Below are 22,513 nucleotides of genomic sequence, written 5' to 3' on the forward strand. Positions count from 1 at the left end.
CTTTTTTTTTAACTATAGTTGCTAAGCCAAGACAAGAATGTGAATAATGTCCTAAATTACCATCTCTTTTAAATTCAACTGTACCCAAATCCCCATATGTTCAGTATGTACATATTCTTCCTGTAGGAGGGAAACATCAAGCATGTTGTACTTTCTCAGGTTCCACCCCACCCACTCTCACCCTCTCCTCCCTCTCCTCCGTCCTCCTCCCTCTCCTCCCACTCTCTCCTCTCAGAACAAGTGGGCCTTTATCACCTGCAGGCAGGCAGCGGGGATCTGAGGGGGAGGAGGCAGAGAGGGAGAGGCGGGGGGAGGGCCTGCCCACTACTGTGGTAAGTAAAAGAAGGATGCTGGAGGTAGTGACTCACTCAGATTGCTCGGGACTTCAGACAGGAATGTTTCGATCCCGGCAACGTGAGCATGTGCTGACCTGCTGCTGTTTCCAAATTGTTTTTAAGTAAGTCTCTCTTTAAAGAGAACAGCCAAGTTAAGTCACCAACAGAGCCACAAGCACATCTCTCAAATAGAAAACCCAGAAGCTACAGAATCTCCCAGTCTCTCTAATATCATTAAGAGCTAGGATAAAACCATGACCCACTCAGTCTCTCTTAGAAACTCCCCCACAACTAAATCACAGCGAAAGTCATGATCAAGTAGTCGAACCATCGCCAAAGGCAGCATGGTTTACACCACCAAGCTGTTGTACATCATTTAAAACCTTGGCCAGATCCCACAATTTACACTCAGATGAGGGAGTAGCATAGAAATAGAATGACTAGATTATATTTATATGGGGAGTAGCCAGGCTAACTCTACTTACTTCAGCCAGCTACAATACCCCAGCCAGAACCCCATAGCAGACAGCACAACATTGAGCTGTGTGCCCTGTGCCAGCCAGCCAGCCAGGTGCAGCTGGTGAGTGACTGAGGAAACCACAATGCATCATAAACAGGTTTCAGAAATACAAGGCCCCTGGCTGTTTTCTCCTGGCTGGTGTTAGAGGCACAAGCAGGATGTGTTACAGTAACACAGATGTAACTAGTTAATCACTAGCGTGTCCCATTAAAGGCATGGATACATGTGAGCAAGCAGACAAAAGGCATGTGGAAGGAGGAAGTGGGTGGTGATCCAGTCAGGAGCTGGGCGTCAACACCAGTACAGGAAATAAACAGGTCACAGAGGTATGTCTTATGACTGTATAGTTGAGACTAGTAAAGTAATGAGGAGGTGTGTGTGGGTATGTTTGGGTGGGTAGGGGAGGGGGGGTTGTGTGTGTGCGTGGTGTGTGAGCGTGTAATTACTCGCGCACACATTTCTGTGTGTGTGTGTGTGTGTGTGTGCGTTTATCGGTCTGTGTGCTCTTATCTGTGTGTGTGTTTATGTGTGTGTTGTTTGCTCAGAGCCCATGCCAGGCCGACCCCCTCTGATAAGCAGGCCTGGTACACTTTGTGACTGTCTGATTGAGGTCCTCATGGGAAGGCCGGCTGAAGTGGAGGGGGGTAGTTTGCATTCCTGGCCATTTCATGAAAAAAGGGTGCAACCATAGGAGCAAGCCAAGAGGAGGGCTCAATTATGCATGGTTAAACAAAGCCCAAGGCTACCAGCCAGCAATGTCTCAGAGAACTGAACTCTCTCTGCTATGGAGCTCCTGACTCTTACAGAATAACGTTTGTGGACTTTTAGTCAAAAAGTAAAACAAAAACAGTTTGTCAACAAATAAGTTGATACATCATTAGGTGTGTTTAGAGATCTGCAGGCACTTTAAAACTAAACTTCTCAGAGGGGTTGAAAACACTCTAAAAATCAAACATTCCCATTCATAAGAGACCCAATAATACATCACAGAGTTTACGTTAGGAATAAACCATCGCAAGAGTCAAGATGGGCCTGTTGTCATCTATATACAGAGACCACTAGAATAAGAAGGGGAAGACTTGCTTCACTTCTGGATAGATTTCACCAAACTAATTTAAATTCTGAATAACAGAGAAGTATAGATTCTCTTTTTCTGTACTGTTTAAACCATTATAGATGGGCAATAATGTCTGACCAATAGAAACAGACTTACAGTATATCTCTGGTCTGACTCAAGTACACGTTTCAAAGCAGGTCAAAAGAAATCTGTAGAGAAACCTCGGGATTAGAGACACTGCCCCTCATTCTTCAACCACACAATACACCTGATAGTATATGTATTCAATTACATGTCAATTATATGCATTTCTTCCAAAGCCAAGGGATCAGCATCCATGTACATCAGCGCATGAATGAAAGCAACCTTGCTCCAAACTCTCTCCAGCTTCACCCTCGTCTCCACTTGAAACTAGAGAGGACAATTGGAGTCAGGTGACAGGACAGCCCTACACACACATATAAACACATACACATTACATGCATAAACACATTTTTTTTCAGGTTGACTGCAGATTCAACAGCCGTCTCTACAACCCACTCGTTCCATAATATCATCCGTGTTCCTGTCAAATAGAGAATAGAGCATTCTGCTGATAACTCCCAAAGACACTCTGGCAACCAACATCAATGTTGTGCTAAGAAATGAAAATACAGGACATCTGTGATGCCAGCCAATGATGCAGCTGCTGAGTAGGAGTAGAGGACAGAGGGATATATACACCTACCACAGGAGCAACAGGTGAAGCAGTTGGTATGGTACAGATTCCCCATGGCCTGACAGGCTTGGCTGGCTCCATACACACCTTTCCCACACTTGATACAGATACCTGGAGGAGGGAATAGACACAAGTTAATAGGGGGCAGCATTTTCACTTTTGGATAAATAGCGTGCCCAATTTCAACTTCCTGCTACTCATGCCAAGAATCTAAGATATGCATATTATTAGTATTATTAGATTTGGATAGAAAAGACTCTGAAGTTTCTAAAACGGTTTGAATCATGTCTGTGAGTATAACAGAACTTATGTAGCAGGCAAAACCCAGAGGACTAACCATTCAGAATTATTTTTTTTGAGGTCACTGTCTGTTCAATGAGTTCTCATTGGGAAACTATATTTCTTAGGCACTTGTTTGCAGTTCCTACCGCTTCCACTGGATGTCACCACCACCCCTGGTTGAGGTTATTCCTTTGTGCAATGAAGAAGTACGGTCATCATGAAACAGGGTAACATTATGTGTACTGTTTGAGAGTTGCGCAAGACTTGAAAAGTAGCGTTGGTTTGTGATCCTCCTGTATTGAAAACAGATAGACCCGTCTTCAATTTGATCGATTATTAACGTTTAGAAATGTTTTGGCAAAGTTTACAGGTAACTTTTGAAATATTTTGTAGTGACGTTGCCCAAATTGGAAACCGTTTTTTTCTGGATCAAACGTGCCAAATAAATGGACATTTTGGATATATATGGACGGAATTAATCGAACAAAAGGACCATTTGTGATGTTTGTGGGACATATTGGAGTGCCAACAAAAGAAACTCGTCAAAGGTAAGGCATGTATTATATTTTATTTCTGAGCTTTGTGTTGCGCCTGCAGGGTTGAAATATGCTACTCCCTCTTTGTTGACATTGTGCTATCATCAGATAATAGCTTCTTATGCTTTTGCCGAAAATACTTTTTGAAATCTGACATGTTGGCTGGATTCACAACGAGTGTAGCTTTAATTTGGTATCGTACATGTGTGATTTAATGAAAGTTTAAATTTTATAGCATTTTTTAAAAATTTGGCGCTCTGCATTTTTCCTGGTAATTGGCCAGGTGAGACATTTGCGTCCCGCCTATCCCAGAGAGGTTTAACATCTGTTGACATAATCATCATTATTTTACATTGACATTTTAGTCATTAGGCAGAGCGACTTACAGGAACAATTAGGGTTAAATGCCTTGCTCAAGGACATATTGACAGATGTTTCACCCAGTCGGCACAGGGATTCAAACCAGCAACTTTTCGGTTACTGGCCCAACACAGTTAACCGCTAGGCTAACTGCCAACCATTATCAGCAACATATTCATCATGAATCCTAGTTTCATACAGCAGTAAAGTACACGTCATTGTAACTGCTTTAGCTAGTAACTTCCATGTTCCATCAATGATCTATAAAGGGTGTATATACAGTACTTGGACCAAACTGTCTCTGTGAGGTTCATTGATCTATGTTGTATCTACATTAAAAATACATTAACCAGGGGTGTTAGGGGTTGGCAGGAAGCATTCTCTTAATGTGGCACAATGACAAAGTGACTCAGCAAAGGTTAGTGGGCTATGCTAGTGGGCAACGGACGCAGATAGTATAATTACTTGCTGCAGACGACCACTGACCTGCAAACACTAGACAATTTAGAGGAAAAAAGGTGAATTACCCACAGGTGTGGACTAGACACTTTCATCTACGTGGTTCTTTTTAGGTTAATAGTAAACCCTTACTAAGGAAGGCACCCAGCCGGTGACAACTATTTGGACATAGCATTGGACTAATGATTCCCCTGCTTTCCTCTCACGCACAAGATGGCCTCTGCCGGGGTCACATTCCACAGTGAGCGCAGGGTCAAAGCCTGGGTGGGGTGAGTCCAGGGTCACCACGCCTACAGAACACAACATCTCTACAGGGGGCTGACTTCCCCCCCACCACCACCTTCCTCCCATGATGACAGTAATGAAGAAAGAGTGTCATCATCTAGTCCTCTCTCTACCAATTTATTCTGACAGTATTTCAAGGCAACGATACTTTCTAGAGCCAAGCCAATTTAAAATATGTGCTGGACTTACACTGCTATAGAAGCAGGTTGTCTCTTTTTGACAGGTCTTAACCCCTTAGACTGGTGGGAATTGGCCTATATGGATAGGGCTTAATCTGTTCTTACAGAAAAAAAGATGAAAACGCATAATCATGGTAGCAATTAAAAGGGAACAGTTGGGAGGCTATGGGGAAATTATTAGACTAAAGATGAGATCCCTTCACAATCTAAAATTGCATTTTTGTCCCCCCCAGTTTTATTATTGGAATGAGATACAAAACGAGGCAACTGTGTGACGTTAGCTAATGTTTCACCCCCTCTCGACTGAGGTGAATGAAAAAGCTATGCTAGTGAGTAGCTACCACAGCCAGGCCAGCTCTAGCCTCTAGTTATCTGTCAGATAGTAATAATAGCCACCTCATATCACTATCTAACAGCAGTTGTATGTATAAAAATGTTTTGTAGCCTTTGTTTGTCACGTTTAAAAATGAACTTGACAAGCTTTTACCAGTTGATGTACCGTCGGAGAGAAAGCTGGCCAAAAGTTGGATTACATTTGCTCTTATTTTTTCCTCAAACAAACTAGACCTGAATCAAACAATGAAACCATCGGCCAAACAATTGAAGATTGATATTCTGACGTTTTGCCAGTGCAATGTGAGTTGTATTAGTCAGTTTGTCAATGTAACGATATTGATCTGTCAGTTTCCCAAGCTAATTCTCAATTTTTCACACTGACACAGTAATAAACAGCTCTAAAGTTACAGGCTTCACTGTCATGGTGCACAGTAGAGGTCTGTGTGGGACCGATCTTTATCATCTCGCTCCTGCCCACACCTGCTGGCTTTCTGTCCGACTCCAACTCGCTACCGCAAGAACTGATCCCAAACCCAACCGCAGTCCCGCAATGTTATTTTAGGCATATGTGACACAGCTCACTTGCCAGCCATGGTCCCAGCAATTTTGCGCCCCATAGGAAATATCAAATGCACAACATAAGTAACTTTAGAAATAGGTTAAATTACCAGAGATTCTCAAATGGCCCTTACATTGTATTACCTGACTATATCAGTCAATATCTTAAATGTAGTTTGAAGACAGCAGAGTTGGAGAGACTTGTACTTTCTCTTCAGCTATTTTTATAATCTACCTTTTAGGAGTGGGAAGATTTTCAGACTGAGAAATATGGGTATTCAAATATTTAGACCTATCTCTAGGCAATGTAGTAAACTATAGCCTAATCATAGGCCTATTTAGGAAGTACATTTCCTTGGAAAGATGACTGCCCCATGATACTCTATTTAATTGAGACCACACGTGCACCAGAGCTCGCATGTATGGCTAATGAAGTGGAAGCAGCAAGAATGATGACAGCAACACTTGCTATATTTTGCATAGTTCTATAGGATATAGCTTACCTTTCAGGAAGACGATTTACAGGCAGAGACAAATAAATGGGTAATCATTTTCAAAGATGATTACATTTATTCATTGCACTTCGACTCACTTCTTTTCATTATCAATATTTATTTACATATTTAAGTTGATTTCATATTCGTTAACTGCCATGAGATTCACCACCCATGGAGGAAGCCTACTCTATTTCAATGAGACCACACACACTAGGCACACTTGAACTCTCACACCCAACTAGGTCAAGTCTACTGAAGTTGAAGCTGCGTATGAATAATGCAAAAAATATGTGCCTCAATAGGTAGGCTAGTGCATACCACGCAGAAAGAGGACTGTATCAAAATAATCTGTGGGACAACAAAAATATTTTCATCCCAAAGGAGTCTGTCTGACCGCCTGCACCTGCCTGCAGCATGAAAAATGCTGGCCGCGCCGCCCTGATCTCTGTGGGGACCCGCAGATCCCACATGTATCCCGCGGGAATGCAGCCCTCTAGTGCGGTCAGTACACAACATGCTCATCATGTCTTAGCAGGGTATCAGATGGTGACAGGGGTCCCAGCAGGGTCAGACAGCCAGGGAAGAGCAGTCTATGAAGCTCAGGTGAATTTTGCTATAGATTCAGTCAATGACACAAAGTTCCGTCTTGAATTGATGGGTAGACCTACAGTAGCTACAGGACAGCGGTTTAAAGCTACAGTCTGGGATCTGGGAATAATTGTCACGCCCTGACCTTAGAGATCCTTTTAATTCTCTATTTGGTTAGGTCAGGGTGTGACTAGGGTGGACAATCTATGTTTTCTATTTCTTTGTTGGCCTGGTATGGTTCCCAATCCGAGGCACTTGTCTATTGTTGTCTCTGATTGTGGATCATATTTAGGCAGCCTTTTTCCCACCTGTTGTTTGTGGGATCTTGATTTTGTGTAGCTGCCTGTGAGCATCCCAGAACATCACGTTTCCTTCTGTATTGTTTTTGGTGAGTTTCATATCTATTAAACATGTGGAACTCTTAAGTACCCTGCGCCTTGGTCCATTCATTCAGACGATCGTGACAATAATGGTTATTTAAATTATTGAACCATTGACTTTATTCTTGGATAATATAATGAATAAATGTACACCAAGGTAATTCTTTCTCATGCCTCATTTTAGGAGGATTAGATGGTGACAGGGGTCTCAGCAGGGTCAGGCAGACAGGGAAGACCAGGGACAGAGGTGAGGTGAATTCTTGCAGATACAACACTTTATTCATGAGCGGTGCTCAAGTTCAGAATGGTTGTCAGTTAAAACCCATACAGAGACCCTGAGCTCTGACGTCATGTATAGCATATTACTGTACAGCCACTCCGTTACAATTCAGGTGCTTATCAGTGTCCAAGTCTACCATTTTCAATCCGTATACGGGTACGAGTCTAAAGGGCTACCTGTGTTAGGGTCAATTCTGTATTGAGTTGCGAATTGCTCTTAATTCCAATTCAATTCTTGAATTTGAATTAGCCACACCCCAAATAAATGAGACTTTCATGTTCACGTCTCAGTTGAGTTGCATTGAATGGCTTTGAATTCAAATCAAATTCTATTCAAATTCTGCTTCCTGTGGGGTGTGGTCAATTCAAATTCATTGTTTGAATTTAATTAAATTCCGAATTGACCCCATCCCTGCTTTTTACATCTATGACATCAGAGTGCGAATTATACCGTGACATCCTTGGGAGCCTTGTGCACGCAACATTTTTTTAAATTGGCCTAATAGTAAAGACAAAAATGCATTGCATTTAAATGTGGCATGAACACACCCAGTAATGATGTTTAAATCTGATTCTCAAACAAATCACTTCAAAAAGTAGACTAACTGTGGCAGCGTAAGTTCGTTCACTCTAAAATAATTCCAGCATCCAAACAGTGCACTGTGCACAGGTCATTTTCATGAAAGGAAAGAGACATCTGTTAAAAACACCATAATGATATTCAGCAATTGTCATTAGGCCTACTACAGTGGTGTGTATTCATGGATGCCAATGAAAGCCATATACTTCCCCAAAAATATGAATAATAAAAAAATAAAAATCATATGAAATAATGTTTCAATAAGGTTTCATCATTTTTCAATTCGCAAGTGGTTGAATCTAACTCACCGGAGAAAGCATCCGAGCGAGCGAAACTGCAGCCCTCTGTCTCAGTATATGATGCTGTCTGGCCAAAAAGAGTATGACAGGCGCTGTTTTGCTCGCTTGGATGCTTTCTCCGGTGAGATTGATGCATCTTGCTGTTGACGCGCATCTCATCAAATTATAAATATTTAACAACCCTCCCAAAGGTGAACTTTTGTTGCCTTTAGAGGAGCTCATGTTTCATTCATCCTCCGTAATTCGCACTCTGTATAAAATTGTAAAAAATGAAGGACTACGGTACCCCAATGCTATCCAAAGGTTAGGCCTACATGTTTTCCTTTCAACAAGAGTCATTCAGCTGGACCAAAGTCAAATATTGGCATTTCCTATTGCAACTTAAACTCGTGACGCTGTTCCTGCACTCAGAAAAGATAAGAGGAAAAATTAGGGCTATTCTCTCTGATAAGAATAAATAGCCAAACTATGAATCATCTTAATCACAACAGCTTGGCCAAAATAAATATCTAGAACAGCCATGGGCAAGAAAATAAAATATTACTGTCCAGATTTGGTAGATCCCATATTACCTCTATATTCCCTTTAACGACAGAGGCAGAAGACTGCAAAGTGTAGTTATGTAAAAACCTAAAAGTGAACATGAAAAAGATACCAGTGGGGTCGAAATATTGTCTGTTTTGTGTGTCTCAATAAACTACTGTGGGAGTTGAAGACTTTTTAAAATGTGTATCTGTCCAGCACCTGAACTAGTTAGATTTACTAAAAGTGAACAAGATATCAGATTGGAGTGTTCCATGGTGTTTCTGAAGATTCCAGATCTAGAACCACAAGCACTCTGACAATGTTAACATTCGCACAGTATTCGGATAATAGCTCATATCCTGGTGAAGGTCTTATTTTTCTTATATTTATTAATCTCTTGTTTGTTCTTCTTTTGTTCTTCTTTGTGTATTAGTATTTACTGTTTATTGCACTGCTGGAGCTAGGAACAAAAACATTTTGCTGCACCAGCTTTAACATCTGCAATCTGTGTAGGAGACAAATCAACTTTGATTTGATTTATTCAGGATAAGCTATTTACATGCACCTTTGATTTCCCACCCACGAGTATCCCTGTATCCATAAATAAACAGAATATTGCTAATTTAGCCAAAAGTTTGTACCCCTCATTTAGATATTTTTCTGCTTATAATTTCCGACATTAGGAAGGCTATTCGTTAGTCAACTTTGTTAGTCTATAATTATATACACGCAGTTTCTATTCTGTCATTCCTTAATGCTCTAGAACACTAAAAAAAGAATTGCTCACCAGAATGATGTCATACATCGATAGAATGAACGCTTTATCAACAATCTAGTTGACATCGCTAGCGTTCTCTTTCATTTTTGCTTCTCTCGCGGAGCAAATTTATGGACCGGGGAGTATGTTGACCAGTTTTAAGGAAATTAAAAGCTGTGAAAACAATACTACATGTTTCTGACAGTAATTCATTTCACCTTGGATGCATATTTGTTATGGTTGAAAGTGACATTTTGTCAGCTTTTATATCGCAGAAAGAAACTGCATGTTTCAGCTGCACAACAGGTGCAACAACAAGCGCGCATTCGTTTTTTCTCAAGATTAAAGAAAACAATTATATTTATGTTCCAGAGACAAAATGAACATTTGGTCTATCATTTCACTGCAAGAAACAAGTAATTCTGCAAGAGTTAATATTATAATAGGCTACTTGTGAGGACTACAGTCAGTCAGACATCAATTACTATCCCAACTTGTCCCATCTGAATTTCTAAGCTGATACTATGTGAAACTGAGTCTGCGCAGACGGTTTAAACAACAGTAAATGGGATAAGATGTTTACATGCCACAGTATCCTGTCTAAGATCAGCATATCCCAGGCATCTTATCTGGGTTTCTTAAAACCAGGATAGGAGCTTATTTGGGTTACTGTAAACGGATATGATGTTTATATGAGTCAACAAACAGGGATATTGGTGTGCATGTAGGGCTGCAGGTAGCCTAGCGGTCACAGCATTGGGCCAGTAACCTTCAGCAAGGTTCTTAACCGTACACATACGTGACAATAAAACATACAGTCTCTCTCTCATATATACAGTGGGGCAAAAAAGTATTTAGTCAGCCACCAATTGTGCAAGTTCTCCCACTTAAAAAGATGAGAGAGGCCTGTAATTTTCATCATAGGTACGTACACTTCAACTATGACAGAGAAAATGAGGGAAAAAAATCCAGAAAATCACATTGTAGGATTTTTAATTAATTTATTTGCAAATTATGGTGGAAAATAAGTATTTGGTCATCTACAAACAAGCAAGATTTCTGGCTCTCACAGACCTGTAATTTCTTCTTTAAGAGGCTCCGCTGTCCTCCACTCGTTACCTGTACTAATGGCACCTGTTTGAACTTGTTATCAGTATAAGAGACACCTGTCCACAACCTCAAACAGTCACACTCCAAACTCCACTATGGCCAAGACCAAAGAGCTGTCAAAGGACACCAGAAACAAAATTGTAGACCTGCACCAGACTGGGAAGACTGAATCTGCGATAGATAAGCAGCTTGGTTTGAAGAAATCAACTGTGGGAGCAATTATTAAGAAATGGAAGACATACAAGACCACTGATAATCTCCCTCGATCTGGGGCTCCACGCAAGATCTCACCCCGTGGGGTCAAAATGATCACAAGAACGGTGAGCAAAAATCCCAGAGCCACACGGGGGGACCTAGTGAATGACCTGCAGAGAGCTGGGACCAAAGTAACAAATCAAATCAAATTTTATTTGTCACATACACATGGTTAGCAGATGTTAATGCGAGTGTAGCGAAATGCTTGTGCTTCTAGTTCCGACAATGCAGTAATAACCAACGAGTAATCTAGCTAACAATTCCAAAACTACTACCTTATACACACAAGTGTAAAGGGATAATGAATAAGTACATAAAGATATATGAATGAGTGATGGTACAGAGCGGCATAGGCAAGATGCAGTAGATGGTATCGAGTACAGTATATACATATGAGATGAGTATGTAAACAAAGTGGCATAGTTTAAAGTGGCTAGTGATACGTGTATTACATAAAGATGCAGTAGATTATATAGAGTACAGTATATACGTATACATATGAGATAAATAATGTAGGGTATGTAAACATTATATTAAGTAGCATTGTTTAAAGTGGCTAGTGATATATTTTACATCAATTCCCATCAATTCCCATTACTAAAGTGGCTGGAGTTGAGTCAGTGTGTTGGCAGCAGCCACTCAATGTTAGTGGTGGCTGTTTAACAGTCTGATGGCCTTGAGATAGAAGCTGTTTTTCAGTCTCTCGATCCCAGCTTTGATGCACCTGTACTGACCTCGCCTTCTGGATGATAGCGGGGTGAACAGGCAGTGGCTCGGGTGGTTGTTGTCCTTGATGATCTTTATGGCCTTCCTGTGACATCGGGTGGTGTAGGTGTCCTGGAGGGCAGGTAGTTTGCCCCCGGTGATGCGTTGTGCAGACCTCACTACCCTCTGGAGAGCCTTACGGTTGTGGGCGGAGCAGTTGCCGTACCAGGCGGTGATACAGCCCGACAGGATGCTCTCGATTGTGCATCTGTAGAAGTTTGTGAGTGCTTTTGGTGACAAGCCGAATTTCTTCAGCCTCCTGAGGTTGAAGAGGCGCTGCTGCGCCTTCTTCACGATGCTGTCTGTGTGGGTGGACCAATTCAGTTTGCCTGTGATGTGTTCGCCGAGGACATTAAAACTTACTACCCTCTGCACTACTGTTCCATCGATGTGGATAGGGGGGTGTTCCCTCTGCTGTTTCCTGAAGTCCACAATCATCTCCTTAGTTTTGTTGACGTTGAGTGTGAGGTTATTTTCCTGACACCACACTCCGAGGGCCCTCACCTCCTCCCTGTAGGCTGTCTCGTCGTTGTTGGTAATCAAGCCTACCACTGTTGTGTCGTCCGCAAACTTGATGATTGAGTTGGAGGCGTGCGTGGCCACTCAGTCGTGGGTGAACAGGGAGTACAGGAGAGGGCTCAGAACGCACCCTTGTGGGGCCCCAGTGTTGAGGATCAGCGGGGTGGAGATGTTGTTACCTACCCTCACCACCTGGAGGCGGCCCGTCAGGAAGTCCAGTACCCAGTTGCACAGGGCGGGGTCGAGACCCAGGGTCTCGAGCTTGATGACGAGTTTGGAGAGTACTATGGTGTTAAATGCTGAGCTGTAGTCGATGAACAGCATTCTCACATAGGTATTCCTCTTGTACAGATGGGTTAGGGCAGTGTGCAGTGTGGTTGAGATTGCATCGTCTGTGGACCTATTTGGGCGGTAAGCAAATTGGAGTGGGTCTAGGGTGTCAGGTAGGGTGGAGGTGATATGGTCCTTGACTAGTCTCTCAAAGCACTTCATGATGACAAAAGTGAGTGCTACAGGGTGGTAGTTGTTTAGCTCAGTTACCTTAGCTTTCTTGGGAACAGGAACAATGGTGGCCCTCTTGAAGCATGTGGGAACAGCAGACTGGGATAGGGATTGATTGAATATGTCCGTAAACACACCAGCCAGCTGGTCTGCGCATGCTCTGAAGGCGCGGCTGGGGATGCCGTCTGGGCCTGCAGCCTTGCAAGGGTTAACACGTTTAAATGTTTTACTCACCTCGGCTGCAGTGAAGGAGAGTCTGCATGTTTTGGTTGCGGGCCGTGTCAGTGGCACTGTATTGTCCTCAAAGCGGGCAAAAAAGTGATTTAGTCTGCCTGGGAGCAAGACATCCTGGTCCGTGACTGGGCTGGTTTTCTTTTTGTAATCCGTGATTGATTGTAGACCCTGCCACATACCTCTTGTGTCTGAGCCATTGAATTGCGATTCTACTTTGTCTCTATACTGATGCTTAGCTTGTTTGATTGCCTTGCAGAGGGAATAGCTACACTGTTTGTATTTGGTCATGTTTCCGGTCACCTTGCCCTGATTAAAAGCAGTAGTTTGCGCTTTCAGTTTAGCGCGAATGCTGCCATCAATCCACGGTTTCTGGTTTGGGAATGTTTTAATCGTTGCTATGGGAACGACATCTTCCAACGCACGTTCTAATGAACTCGCTCACCGAATCAGCGTATTCGTCAATGTTGTTGTTTGACGAAATACGAAACATATCCCAGTCCACGTGATGAAAGCAGTCTTGGAGCGTGGAATCAGATTGGTCGGACCAGCGTTGAACAGACCTCAGCGTGGGAGCTTCTTGTTTTAGCTTCTGTCTGTAGGCAGGGAGCAACAAAATGGAGTCGTGGTCAGCTTTTCCGAAAGGAGGGCGAGGGAGGGCCTTATATGCGTTGCGGAAGTTAGAATAGCAATGATCCAAGGTTTTACCAGCCCTGGTTGCGCAATCGATATGCTGATACAATTTAGGGAGTCTTGTTTTCAGATTAGCCTTGTTAAAATCCCCAGCTACAATGAATGCAGCCTCAGGATATGTGGTTTCCAGTTTGTAAAGAGTCAAATAAAGTTTGTTCAGAGCCATCGATGTGTCTGCTTGGGGGGGAATATATACGGCTGTGATTATAATCGAAGAGAATTCCCTTGGTAGATAATGCGGTCGACATTTGATTGTGAGGAATTCTAAATCAGGTGAACAGAAGGACTTGAGTTCCTGTATGTTGTTGTATCCAGACCACGTCTCGTTAACCATAAAGCATACGCCCCCGCCCCTCTTCTTATCAGAAAGATGTTTGTTTCTGTCGGCGCCTACCATCAGTAACACACTACGCCGCCAGGGACTCAAATCCTGCAGTGCCAGACGTGTCCCCCTGCTTAAGCCAGTAAATGTTCAGGCCCGTCTGAAGTTTGCTAGAGAGCATTTGGATGATCCAGAAGAAGATTGGAAGAATGTCATATGGTCAGATCAAACCAAAATATAGCTTTTTGGTAAAAACTCAACTTGTCGTGTTTGGAGGACAAAGAATGCTGAGTTGCATCCAAAGAACACCATACCTACTGTGAAGCATGGGGGTGGAAACATCATGCTTTGTTTTTCATGCTTTGTTTTTCTGCAAAGGGACCAGGACGACTGATCCATGTAAAGGAAAGAATGAATGGGGCCATGTATCGTGAGATTTTGAGTGAAACCCTCCTTCCATCAGCAAGGGCATTGAAGATGAAACGTGGCTGGGTCTTTCAGCATGACAATGCTCCCAAACACACCGCCCAGGCAACGAAGGAGTGGCTTCGTAAGAAGCATTTCAAGGTCCTGGAGTGGCCTAGCCAGTCTCCAGATCTCAACCCCAAAGAAAATCTTTGGAGGGAGTTGAAAGTCCGTGTTGCCCAGCAACAGCCCCAAAACATCACTGCTCTAGATCTGCATGGAGGAATGGGCCAAAATACCAGCAACAGTGTGTGAAAACCCTGTGAAGACTTACAGAAAACGTTTGTCCTCTGTCATTGCCAACAAAGGGTATATAACAAAGTATTGAGATAAACTTTTGTTATTGACCAAATACTTATTTTCCACCATAATTTGCAAATAAATTCATAAAAAATCCTACAATGTGATTTTCTGAATATTTTTTCTTCTCATTTTGTCTGTCATAGTTGAAGTGTACCTATGATGAAAATTACAGGCCTCTCTCATCTTTTTAAGTGGGAGAACTTGCACAATTGGTGGCTGACTAAATACTTTTTTGCCCTACTGTATATACAGTGCCTTGCGAAAGTATTCGGCCCCCTTGAACTTTGCGACCTTTTGCCACATTTCAGGCTTCAAACATAAAGATATAAAACTGTATTTTTTTGTGAAGAATCAACAACAAGTGGGACACAATCATGAAGTGGAACGACATTTATTGGATATTTCAAACTTTTTTAACAAATCAAAAACTGAAAAATTGGGCGTGCAAAATTATTCAGCCCTTTTACTTTCAGTGCAGCAAACTCTCTCCAGAAGTTCAGTGAGGATCTCTGAATGATCCAATGTTGACCTAAATGACTAATGATGATAAATACAATCCACCTGTGTGTAATCAAGTCTCCGTATAAATGCACCTGCACTGTGATAGTCTCAGAGGTCCGTTAAAAGCGCAGAGAGCATCATGAAGAACAAGGAGCACACCAGGCAGGTCCGAGATACTGTCGTGAAGAAGTTTAAAGCCGGATTTGGATACAAAAAGATTTCCCAAGCTTTAAACATCCCAAGGAGCACTGTGCAAGCGATAATATTGAAATGGAAGGAGTATGAGACCACTGCAAATCTACCCAGACCTGGCCGTCCCTCTAAACTTTCAGCTCATACAAGGAGAAGACTGATCAGAGATGCAGCCAAGAGGCCCATGATCACTCTGGATGAATTGCAGAGATCTACAGCTGAGGTGGGAGACTCTGTCCATAGGACAACAATCAGTCGTATATTGCACAAATCTGGCCTTTATGGAAAAGTGTCAAGAAGAAAGCCATTTCTTAAAGATATCCATAAAAAGTGTTGTTTAAAGTTTGCCACAAGACACCTGGGAGACACACCAAACATGTGGAAGAAGGTGCTCTGGTCAGATGAAACCAAAATTGAACTTTTTGGCAACAATGAAAGACGTTATGTTTGGCGTAAAAGCAACACAGCTCATCACCCAGAACACACCATCCCCACTGTCAAACATGGTGGTGGCAGCATCATGGTTTGGGCCTGCTTTTCTTCAGCAGGGACAGGGCAGATGGTTAAAATTGATGGGAAGATGGATGGAGCCAAATACAGGACCATTCTGTAAGAAAACCTGATGGAGTCTGCAAAAGACCTGAGACTGGGACGGAGATTTGTCTTCCAACAAGACAATGATCCAAAACATAAAGCAAAATCTACAATGGAATGGTTCAAAAATAAACATATCCAGGTGTTAGAATGGCCAAGTCAAAGTCCAGACCTGAATCCAATCGAGAATCTGTGGAAAGAACTGAAAACTGCTGTTCACAAATGCTCTCCATCCAACCTCACTGAGCTCGAGCTGTTTTGCAAGGAGGAATGGGAAAAAATGTCAGTCTCTCGATGTGCAAAACTGATAGAGACATACCCCAAGCGACTTACAGCTGTAATCGCAGCAAAAGGTGGCGCTACAAAGTATTAACTTAAGGGGGCTGAATAATTTTGCACGCAATTTTTCAGTTTTTGATTTGTTAAAAAAGTTTGAAATATCCAATAAATGTCGTTCCACTTCATGATTGTGTCCCACTTGTTGTTGATTCTTCACAAAAAAATACAGTTTTATATCTTTATGTTTGAAGCCTGAAATGTGGCAAAAGGTCGCAAAGTTCAAGGGGGCCGAATACTTTCGCAAGGCACTGTGTGAGAGAGAGACTGTATGTTTTATTGTCACATACACATAGTAGTACGGTTAAGAACCTTGCTGAAGGTTACTGGCCCAATGCTGTGACCGCTAGGCTACCTACATAATGTAAACGTGGTCATTGATTATAATCTGCATTGCCTCAGTTGACAGCAGTTAGACTCTCTTGATTACGCCAAGGCTGCTGGTCGATCTGTACTACCTCCAAACTCCAAGCCCAGCATACTACTCTAGTCTGGTATGGTCTGCAAAATATCTCACTGCTAATGGTCTTTAAATACTCCCCCACTGTTCCAGAACTTCCAGGAATATTTCTGAACATGTTTTAGTTTTTCCCATAATTGGGGCATTGGCATCAAACAATTCCATGAACAGTGTGGACAAACTGTTGGCTGCCATACAATTTAAACACATGGATCTGCACTGATAATGGCAGGTCCTGAAAATGTAATGGCACCTCTGTTATACCATCTGTACCACACTTGCACCTCTTCTGCTCTGCTTTGAAAAGATGGAGATACAGGCTGGAGAAATGTGAAGCTAGCAGTGACAAGTCTTCACAAGGTTTACAAGGCAAAGGCTATCTGTGGTCTCTGATCTCGAAGTGTCTGAACTTTGAGTGCAAGGCCCAAGTGCTCCCAGGGAGTAGAGCTGAAATGTGTTATAGTGAGGTGGTTGATTTTTGGAGGGAATGTGGACTCCCACCACTTGACGATATCTCTGCTAAGCAGGTCATTATCACAACCCCCCCCCCACACACACACATACACACAGTTTATTGTGCATTCTGCTGGAGCTTCAGTCAGAATTGTAAACAAAACAATGGACCATGTCCATGTGCACACCGACCAGGTACATGTCCATGTGCACACCGACCAGGTACATGTCCATGTGCACACCGACCAGGTACATGTCCATGGGCACACCTCCAGGTACATGTCCATGTGCACACCGCCAGGTACATGTCCATGTGCACACCGCCAGGTACATGTCCATGTGCACACCTCCAGGTACATGTCCATGTGCACACCGCCAGGTACATGTCCATGTACACACCGCCAGGTACATATCCATGTGCACACCTCCAGGTACATGTCCATGTGCACACCGCCAGGTACATGTCCATGTGCACACCGCCAGGTACATGTCCATGTGCACACCTCCAGGTACATGTCCATGTGCACACCTCCAGGTACATGTCCATGTGCACACCACCAGGTACATGTCCATGTGCACACCGCCAGGTACATGTCCATGTGCACACCGCCAGGTACATGTCCATGTGCACACCTCCAGGTACATGTCCATGTGCACACTGCCAGGTACATGTCCATGTGCACACCGCCAGGTACATGTCCATGTGCACACCTCCAGGTACATGTCCATGTGCACACCGCCAGGTACATGTCCATGTACACACCGCCAGGTACATATCCATGTGCACACCTCCAGGTACATGTCCATGTGCACACCGCCAGGTACATGTCCATGTGCACACCGCCAGGTACATGTCCATGTGCACACCTCCAGGTACATGTCCATGTGCACACCTCCAGGTACATGTCCATGTGCACACCACCAGGTACATGTCCATGTGCACACCGCCAGGTACATGTCCATGTGCACACCGCCAGGTACATGTCCATGTGCACACCTCCAGGTACATGTCCATGTGCACACTGCCAGGTACATGTCCATGTGCACACCTCCAGGTACATGTCCATGTGCACACCTCCAGGTACATGTCCATGTGCACACTGCCAGGTACATGTCCATGTGCAGACCTCCAGGTACATGTCCATGTGCACACCTCCAGGTACATGTCCATGTGCACACCGCCAGTCACATGTCCATGTGCAGATCTCCAGGTACATGTCCATGTGCACACTGCCAGGTACATGTCCATGTGCACACCGCCAGGTACATGTCCATGTGCACACCTCCAGGTACATGTCCATGTGCACACTGCCAGGTACATGTCCATGTGCAGACCTCCAGGTACATGTCCATGTGCACACCGCCAGTCACATGTCCATGTGCACACCGCCAGTCACATGTCCATGTGCAGATCTCCAGGTACATGTCCATGTGCACACTGCCAGGTACATGTCCATGTGCAGACCTCCAGGTACATGTCCATGTGCACACCGCCAGTCACATGTCCATGTGCAGATCTCCAGGTACATGTCCATGTGCACACTGCCAGGTACATGTCCATGTGCACACCGCCAGGTACATGTCCATGTGCACACCTCCAGGTACATGTCCATGTGCACACTGCCAGGTACATGTCCATGTGCACACCGCCAGTCACATGTCCATGTGCAGATCTCCAGGTACATGTCCATGTGCACACTGCCAGGTACATGTCCATGTGCACACCGCCAGGTACATGTCCATGTGCACACCTCCAGGTACATGTCCATGTGCACACTGCCAGGTACATGTCCATGTGCACACCTCCAGGTACATGTCCATGTGCACACCTCCAGGTACATGTCCATGTGCACACTGCCAGGTACATGTCCATGTGCAGACCTCCAGGTACATGTCCATGTGCACACCTCCAGGTACATGTCCATGTGCACACCGCCAGTCACATGTCCATGTGCAGATCTCCAGGTACATGTCCATGTGCACACTGCCAGGTACATGTCCATGTGCACACCGCCAGGTACATGTCCATGTGCACACCACCAGGTACATGTCCATGTGCACACCGCCAGTCACATGTCCATGTGCACACCTTCAGGTACATGTCCATGTGCACACTGCCAGGTACATGTCCATGTGCAGACCTCCAGGTACATGTCCATGTGCACACCGCCAGTCACATGTCCATGTGCAGATCTCCAGGTACATGTCCATGTGCACACCTCCAGGTACATGTCCATGTGCACACCTCCAGGTACATGTCCATGTGCACACTGCCAGGTACATGTCCATGTGCAGACCTCCAGGTACATGTCCATGTGCACACCGCCAGTCACATGTCCATGTGCAGATCTCCAGGTACATGTCCATGTGCACACCTCCAGGTACATGTCCATGTGCACACCTCCAGGTACATGTCCATGTGCACACTGACAGGTACATGTCCATGTGCAGACCTCCAGTCACATGTCCATGTGCACACCTCCAGGTACATGTCCATGTGCACACCGCCAGTCACATGTCCATGTGCAGATCTCCAGGTACATGTCCATGTGCACACTGCCAGGTACATGTCCATGTGCACACCGCCAGGTACATGTCCATGTGCACACCTCCAGGTACATGTCCATGTGCACACCTCCAGGTACATGTCCATGTGCACACTGCCAGGTACATGTCCATGTGCAGACCTCCAGGTACATGTCCATGTGCACACCGCCAGTCACATGTCCATGTGCACACCGCCAGTCACATGTCCATGTGCAGATCTCCAGGTACATGTCCATGTGCACACTGCCAGGTACATGTCCATGTGCACACCGCCAGGTACATGTCCATGTGCACACCGCCAGGTACATGTCCATGTGCACACCGCCAGTCACATGTCCATGTGCACACTGACAGGTACATGTCCATGTGCACACTGCCAGGTACATGTCCATGTGCAGACCTCCAGGTACATGTCCATGTGCACACCGCCAGTCACATGTCCATGTGCAGATCTCCAGGTACATGTCCATGTGCACACCGCCAGGTACATGTCCATGTGCACACCGCCAGGTACATGTCCATGTGCACACCGCCAGGTACAGGAAAAACTGAACAGAATAGGGAACTTGCTACAAGCTAAAGAAAAGTTAATGGCATTTTGAGCCAAGTTGACTTGAGATGATTTCCCATAAATGTTGCTGTTAAGCCTAAAAGGCCCTCTAAAACGGATGTGGACAGTGTTTACATGACTGAAGGGACTAGGGAGTGGGTTAGGGAGAGAGAGGGACTGAGCAAGAAAAGTCTAATTTGTTGTTAATTTAAAGCAGATCACCAAGTGTCTGGTGCCTCCACCGTGGGTACATCATGTCCAGTGTGCTCAGGACAGAACAACACCACTGGACACATCTGGAGAAGAAAGAACATTGCCCTTCATCGTTAGTAGCACACTCAGTGATGCTGCCCATAACTCAGAGAGTTCGACACCTTTGGGGACCAGGGGTGTAGTACTGCCGGAGTGTGAAGGAATGGCGCTCCCTCAATTTTTTCAATTTGAAAATACACGCAGCTGGTGTAACTATTTCTGGAAGATAAATTTGGATAAATTCGAAATAAATTATATTTAATTGCCACAAAAATTCCATGAAAAACAATAGAATGACAAACCAAATAAATATGTATAGCAGCCTAGAGGTAGGAAAATGGTGGTTTGTTCCCTTCCTTCTCTCTGGTGGTGAGAATGATAAAGAACTATAAGCTGTGTGTGTGTGCACTGTGGAGGCCCGTCGGAGGATGGACCACTTTGGCCCAATGAGAACGTTGAAAAACAACATTTCCCTGTGTGTCTGTCTTGATGTTCATAAAACTCCATGGACCCACCCCTCTTCCGCAGTGGAACACAGAACGATATGTGACCACTTGGTCACAGCAACATCGTTCTGCCGAGGGCAGCCAAACCAGTGGCCACCGCAAAGCCTGAGAGCCTGACCTTCTCTGATTGGCTATTAGTTGAGACGCAGGGCCCGTTCTAGCTTAGTATGTTAGGATGGGCAATTGGAACTGTGAATTGGGCCAAGTTTGAGGAAATAATGCATTTAGGTTATAGTTTATTGTGATGCATGAATACATCACACTAACATCGTGATTTTATGGTGGTTTAAAAAAATCTTGCATTAGGAGGAATTAGGAGGAACCCAGGGCCAACCGCACCATCATATGGTCTCACAAGGGGTCTAATGACAGTCAGGCTACCTCTGGCGAGCACATGGAGGGCTGTGCGGCCCCCCAAAGAAATGCCACCCCACACCATGACTGACCCACCGCCAAACCGGTCATGCTGGAGGATGTTGCAGGCAGCAGAACGTTCTGCACGGCGTCTCCAGACTCTGTCACGTCTGTCACATGTGCTCAGTGTGAACCTGCTTTCATTTGTGAAGAGCACAGGGTGCCAGTGGCGAATTTGCCAATGTTGGTGTTCTCTGGCAAATGCCAAACGTCCTGCACGGTGTTGGGCTGTAAGCACAACCCCCACCTGTGGACGTCGGGCCCTCATACCACCCTCATGGAGTCTGTTTCTGACCGTTTGAGCAGACAAATGCACATTTGTGGCCTGCTGGAGGTCATTTTGCAGGGCTCTGGCAGTGCTCCTCCTTGCACAAAGGCGGAGGTAGCGGTCCTGCTGCTGGGTTGTGGCCTCCTCCACATCTCCTGATGTACTGGCCTGTCTCCTGGTAGCGCCATCCACAATCTACTCTATTTCACTCATTAAACAGTAGGCCAATAATTTGTTATCACAATCTACTCTAATTTTCTCATAAAACAGTAGGTTAATAGTTTGTTAACACAATCAACTCTAATTGGCTCATAAAACAGTAGGCTAATAGTTTGTTAACACAATCTACTCTAATTGGCTCATAAAACAGTAGGCTAATAGTTTGTTAACACAATCTACTCTAATTGGCTCATAAAACAGTAGGCTAATAGTTTGTTAACACAATCTACTCTAATTGGCTCATAAAACAGTAGGCTAATAGTTTGTTAACACAATCTACTCTAATTGGCTCATAAAACAGTAGGCTAATAGTTTGTTGTAACAATCTACTCTAATTGGCTCATAAAACAGTAGGCTAATAGTTTGTTAACGCAATCTACTCAAATTTGCTCATAAAACAGTAGGCTAATAGTTTGTTAACACAATCTACTCTAATTGGCTCATAAAACAGTAGGCTAATAGTTTGTTGTAACAATCTACTCTAATTGGCTCATAAAACAGTAGGCTAATAGTTTGTTAACACAATC

At 44.1% G+C, this 22,513-nt stretch overlaps 1 protein-coding gene across 1 annotated transcript in view; it reads right to left on the reverse strand.

Annotated features, from left to right (window-relative positions):
- Positions 1 to 22,513, reverse strand: part of LOC110506725 (Wilms tumor protein 1-interacting protein homolog) — a 39,792-nt gene that overhangs the window by 11,482 nt on the left and 5,797 nt on the right. The window contains exon 2 of the mRNA XM_021586548.2: positions 2,640 to 2,741. Coding sequence (XP_021442223.1) covers positions 2,640 to 2,741 — 102 coding nt within the window. The remainder of the gene's footprint in view (positions 1 to 2,639; positions 2,742 to 22,513) is intronic.

Source organism: Oncorhynchus mykiss, chromosome 26, assembly GCF_013265735.2.
Source record: "Oncorhynchus mykiss isolate Arlee chromosome 26, USDA_OmykA_1.1, whole genome shotgun sequence".
Classification (NCBI taxonomy): domain Eukaryota; kingdom Metazoa; phylum Chordata; class Actinopteri; order Salmoniformes; family Salmonidae; genus Oncorhynchus; species Oncorhynchus mykiss.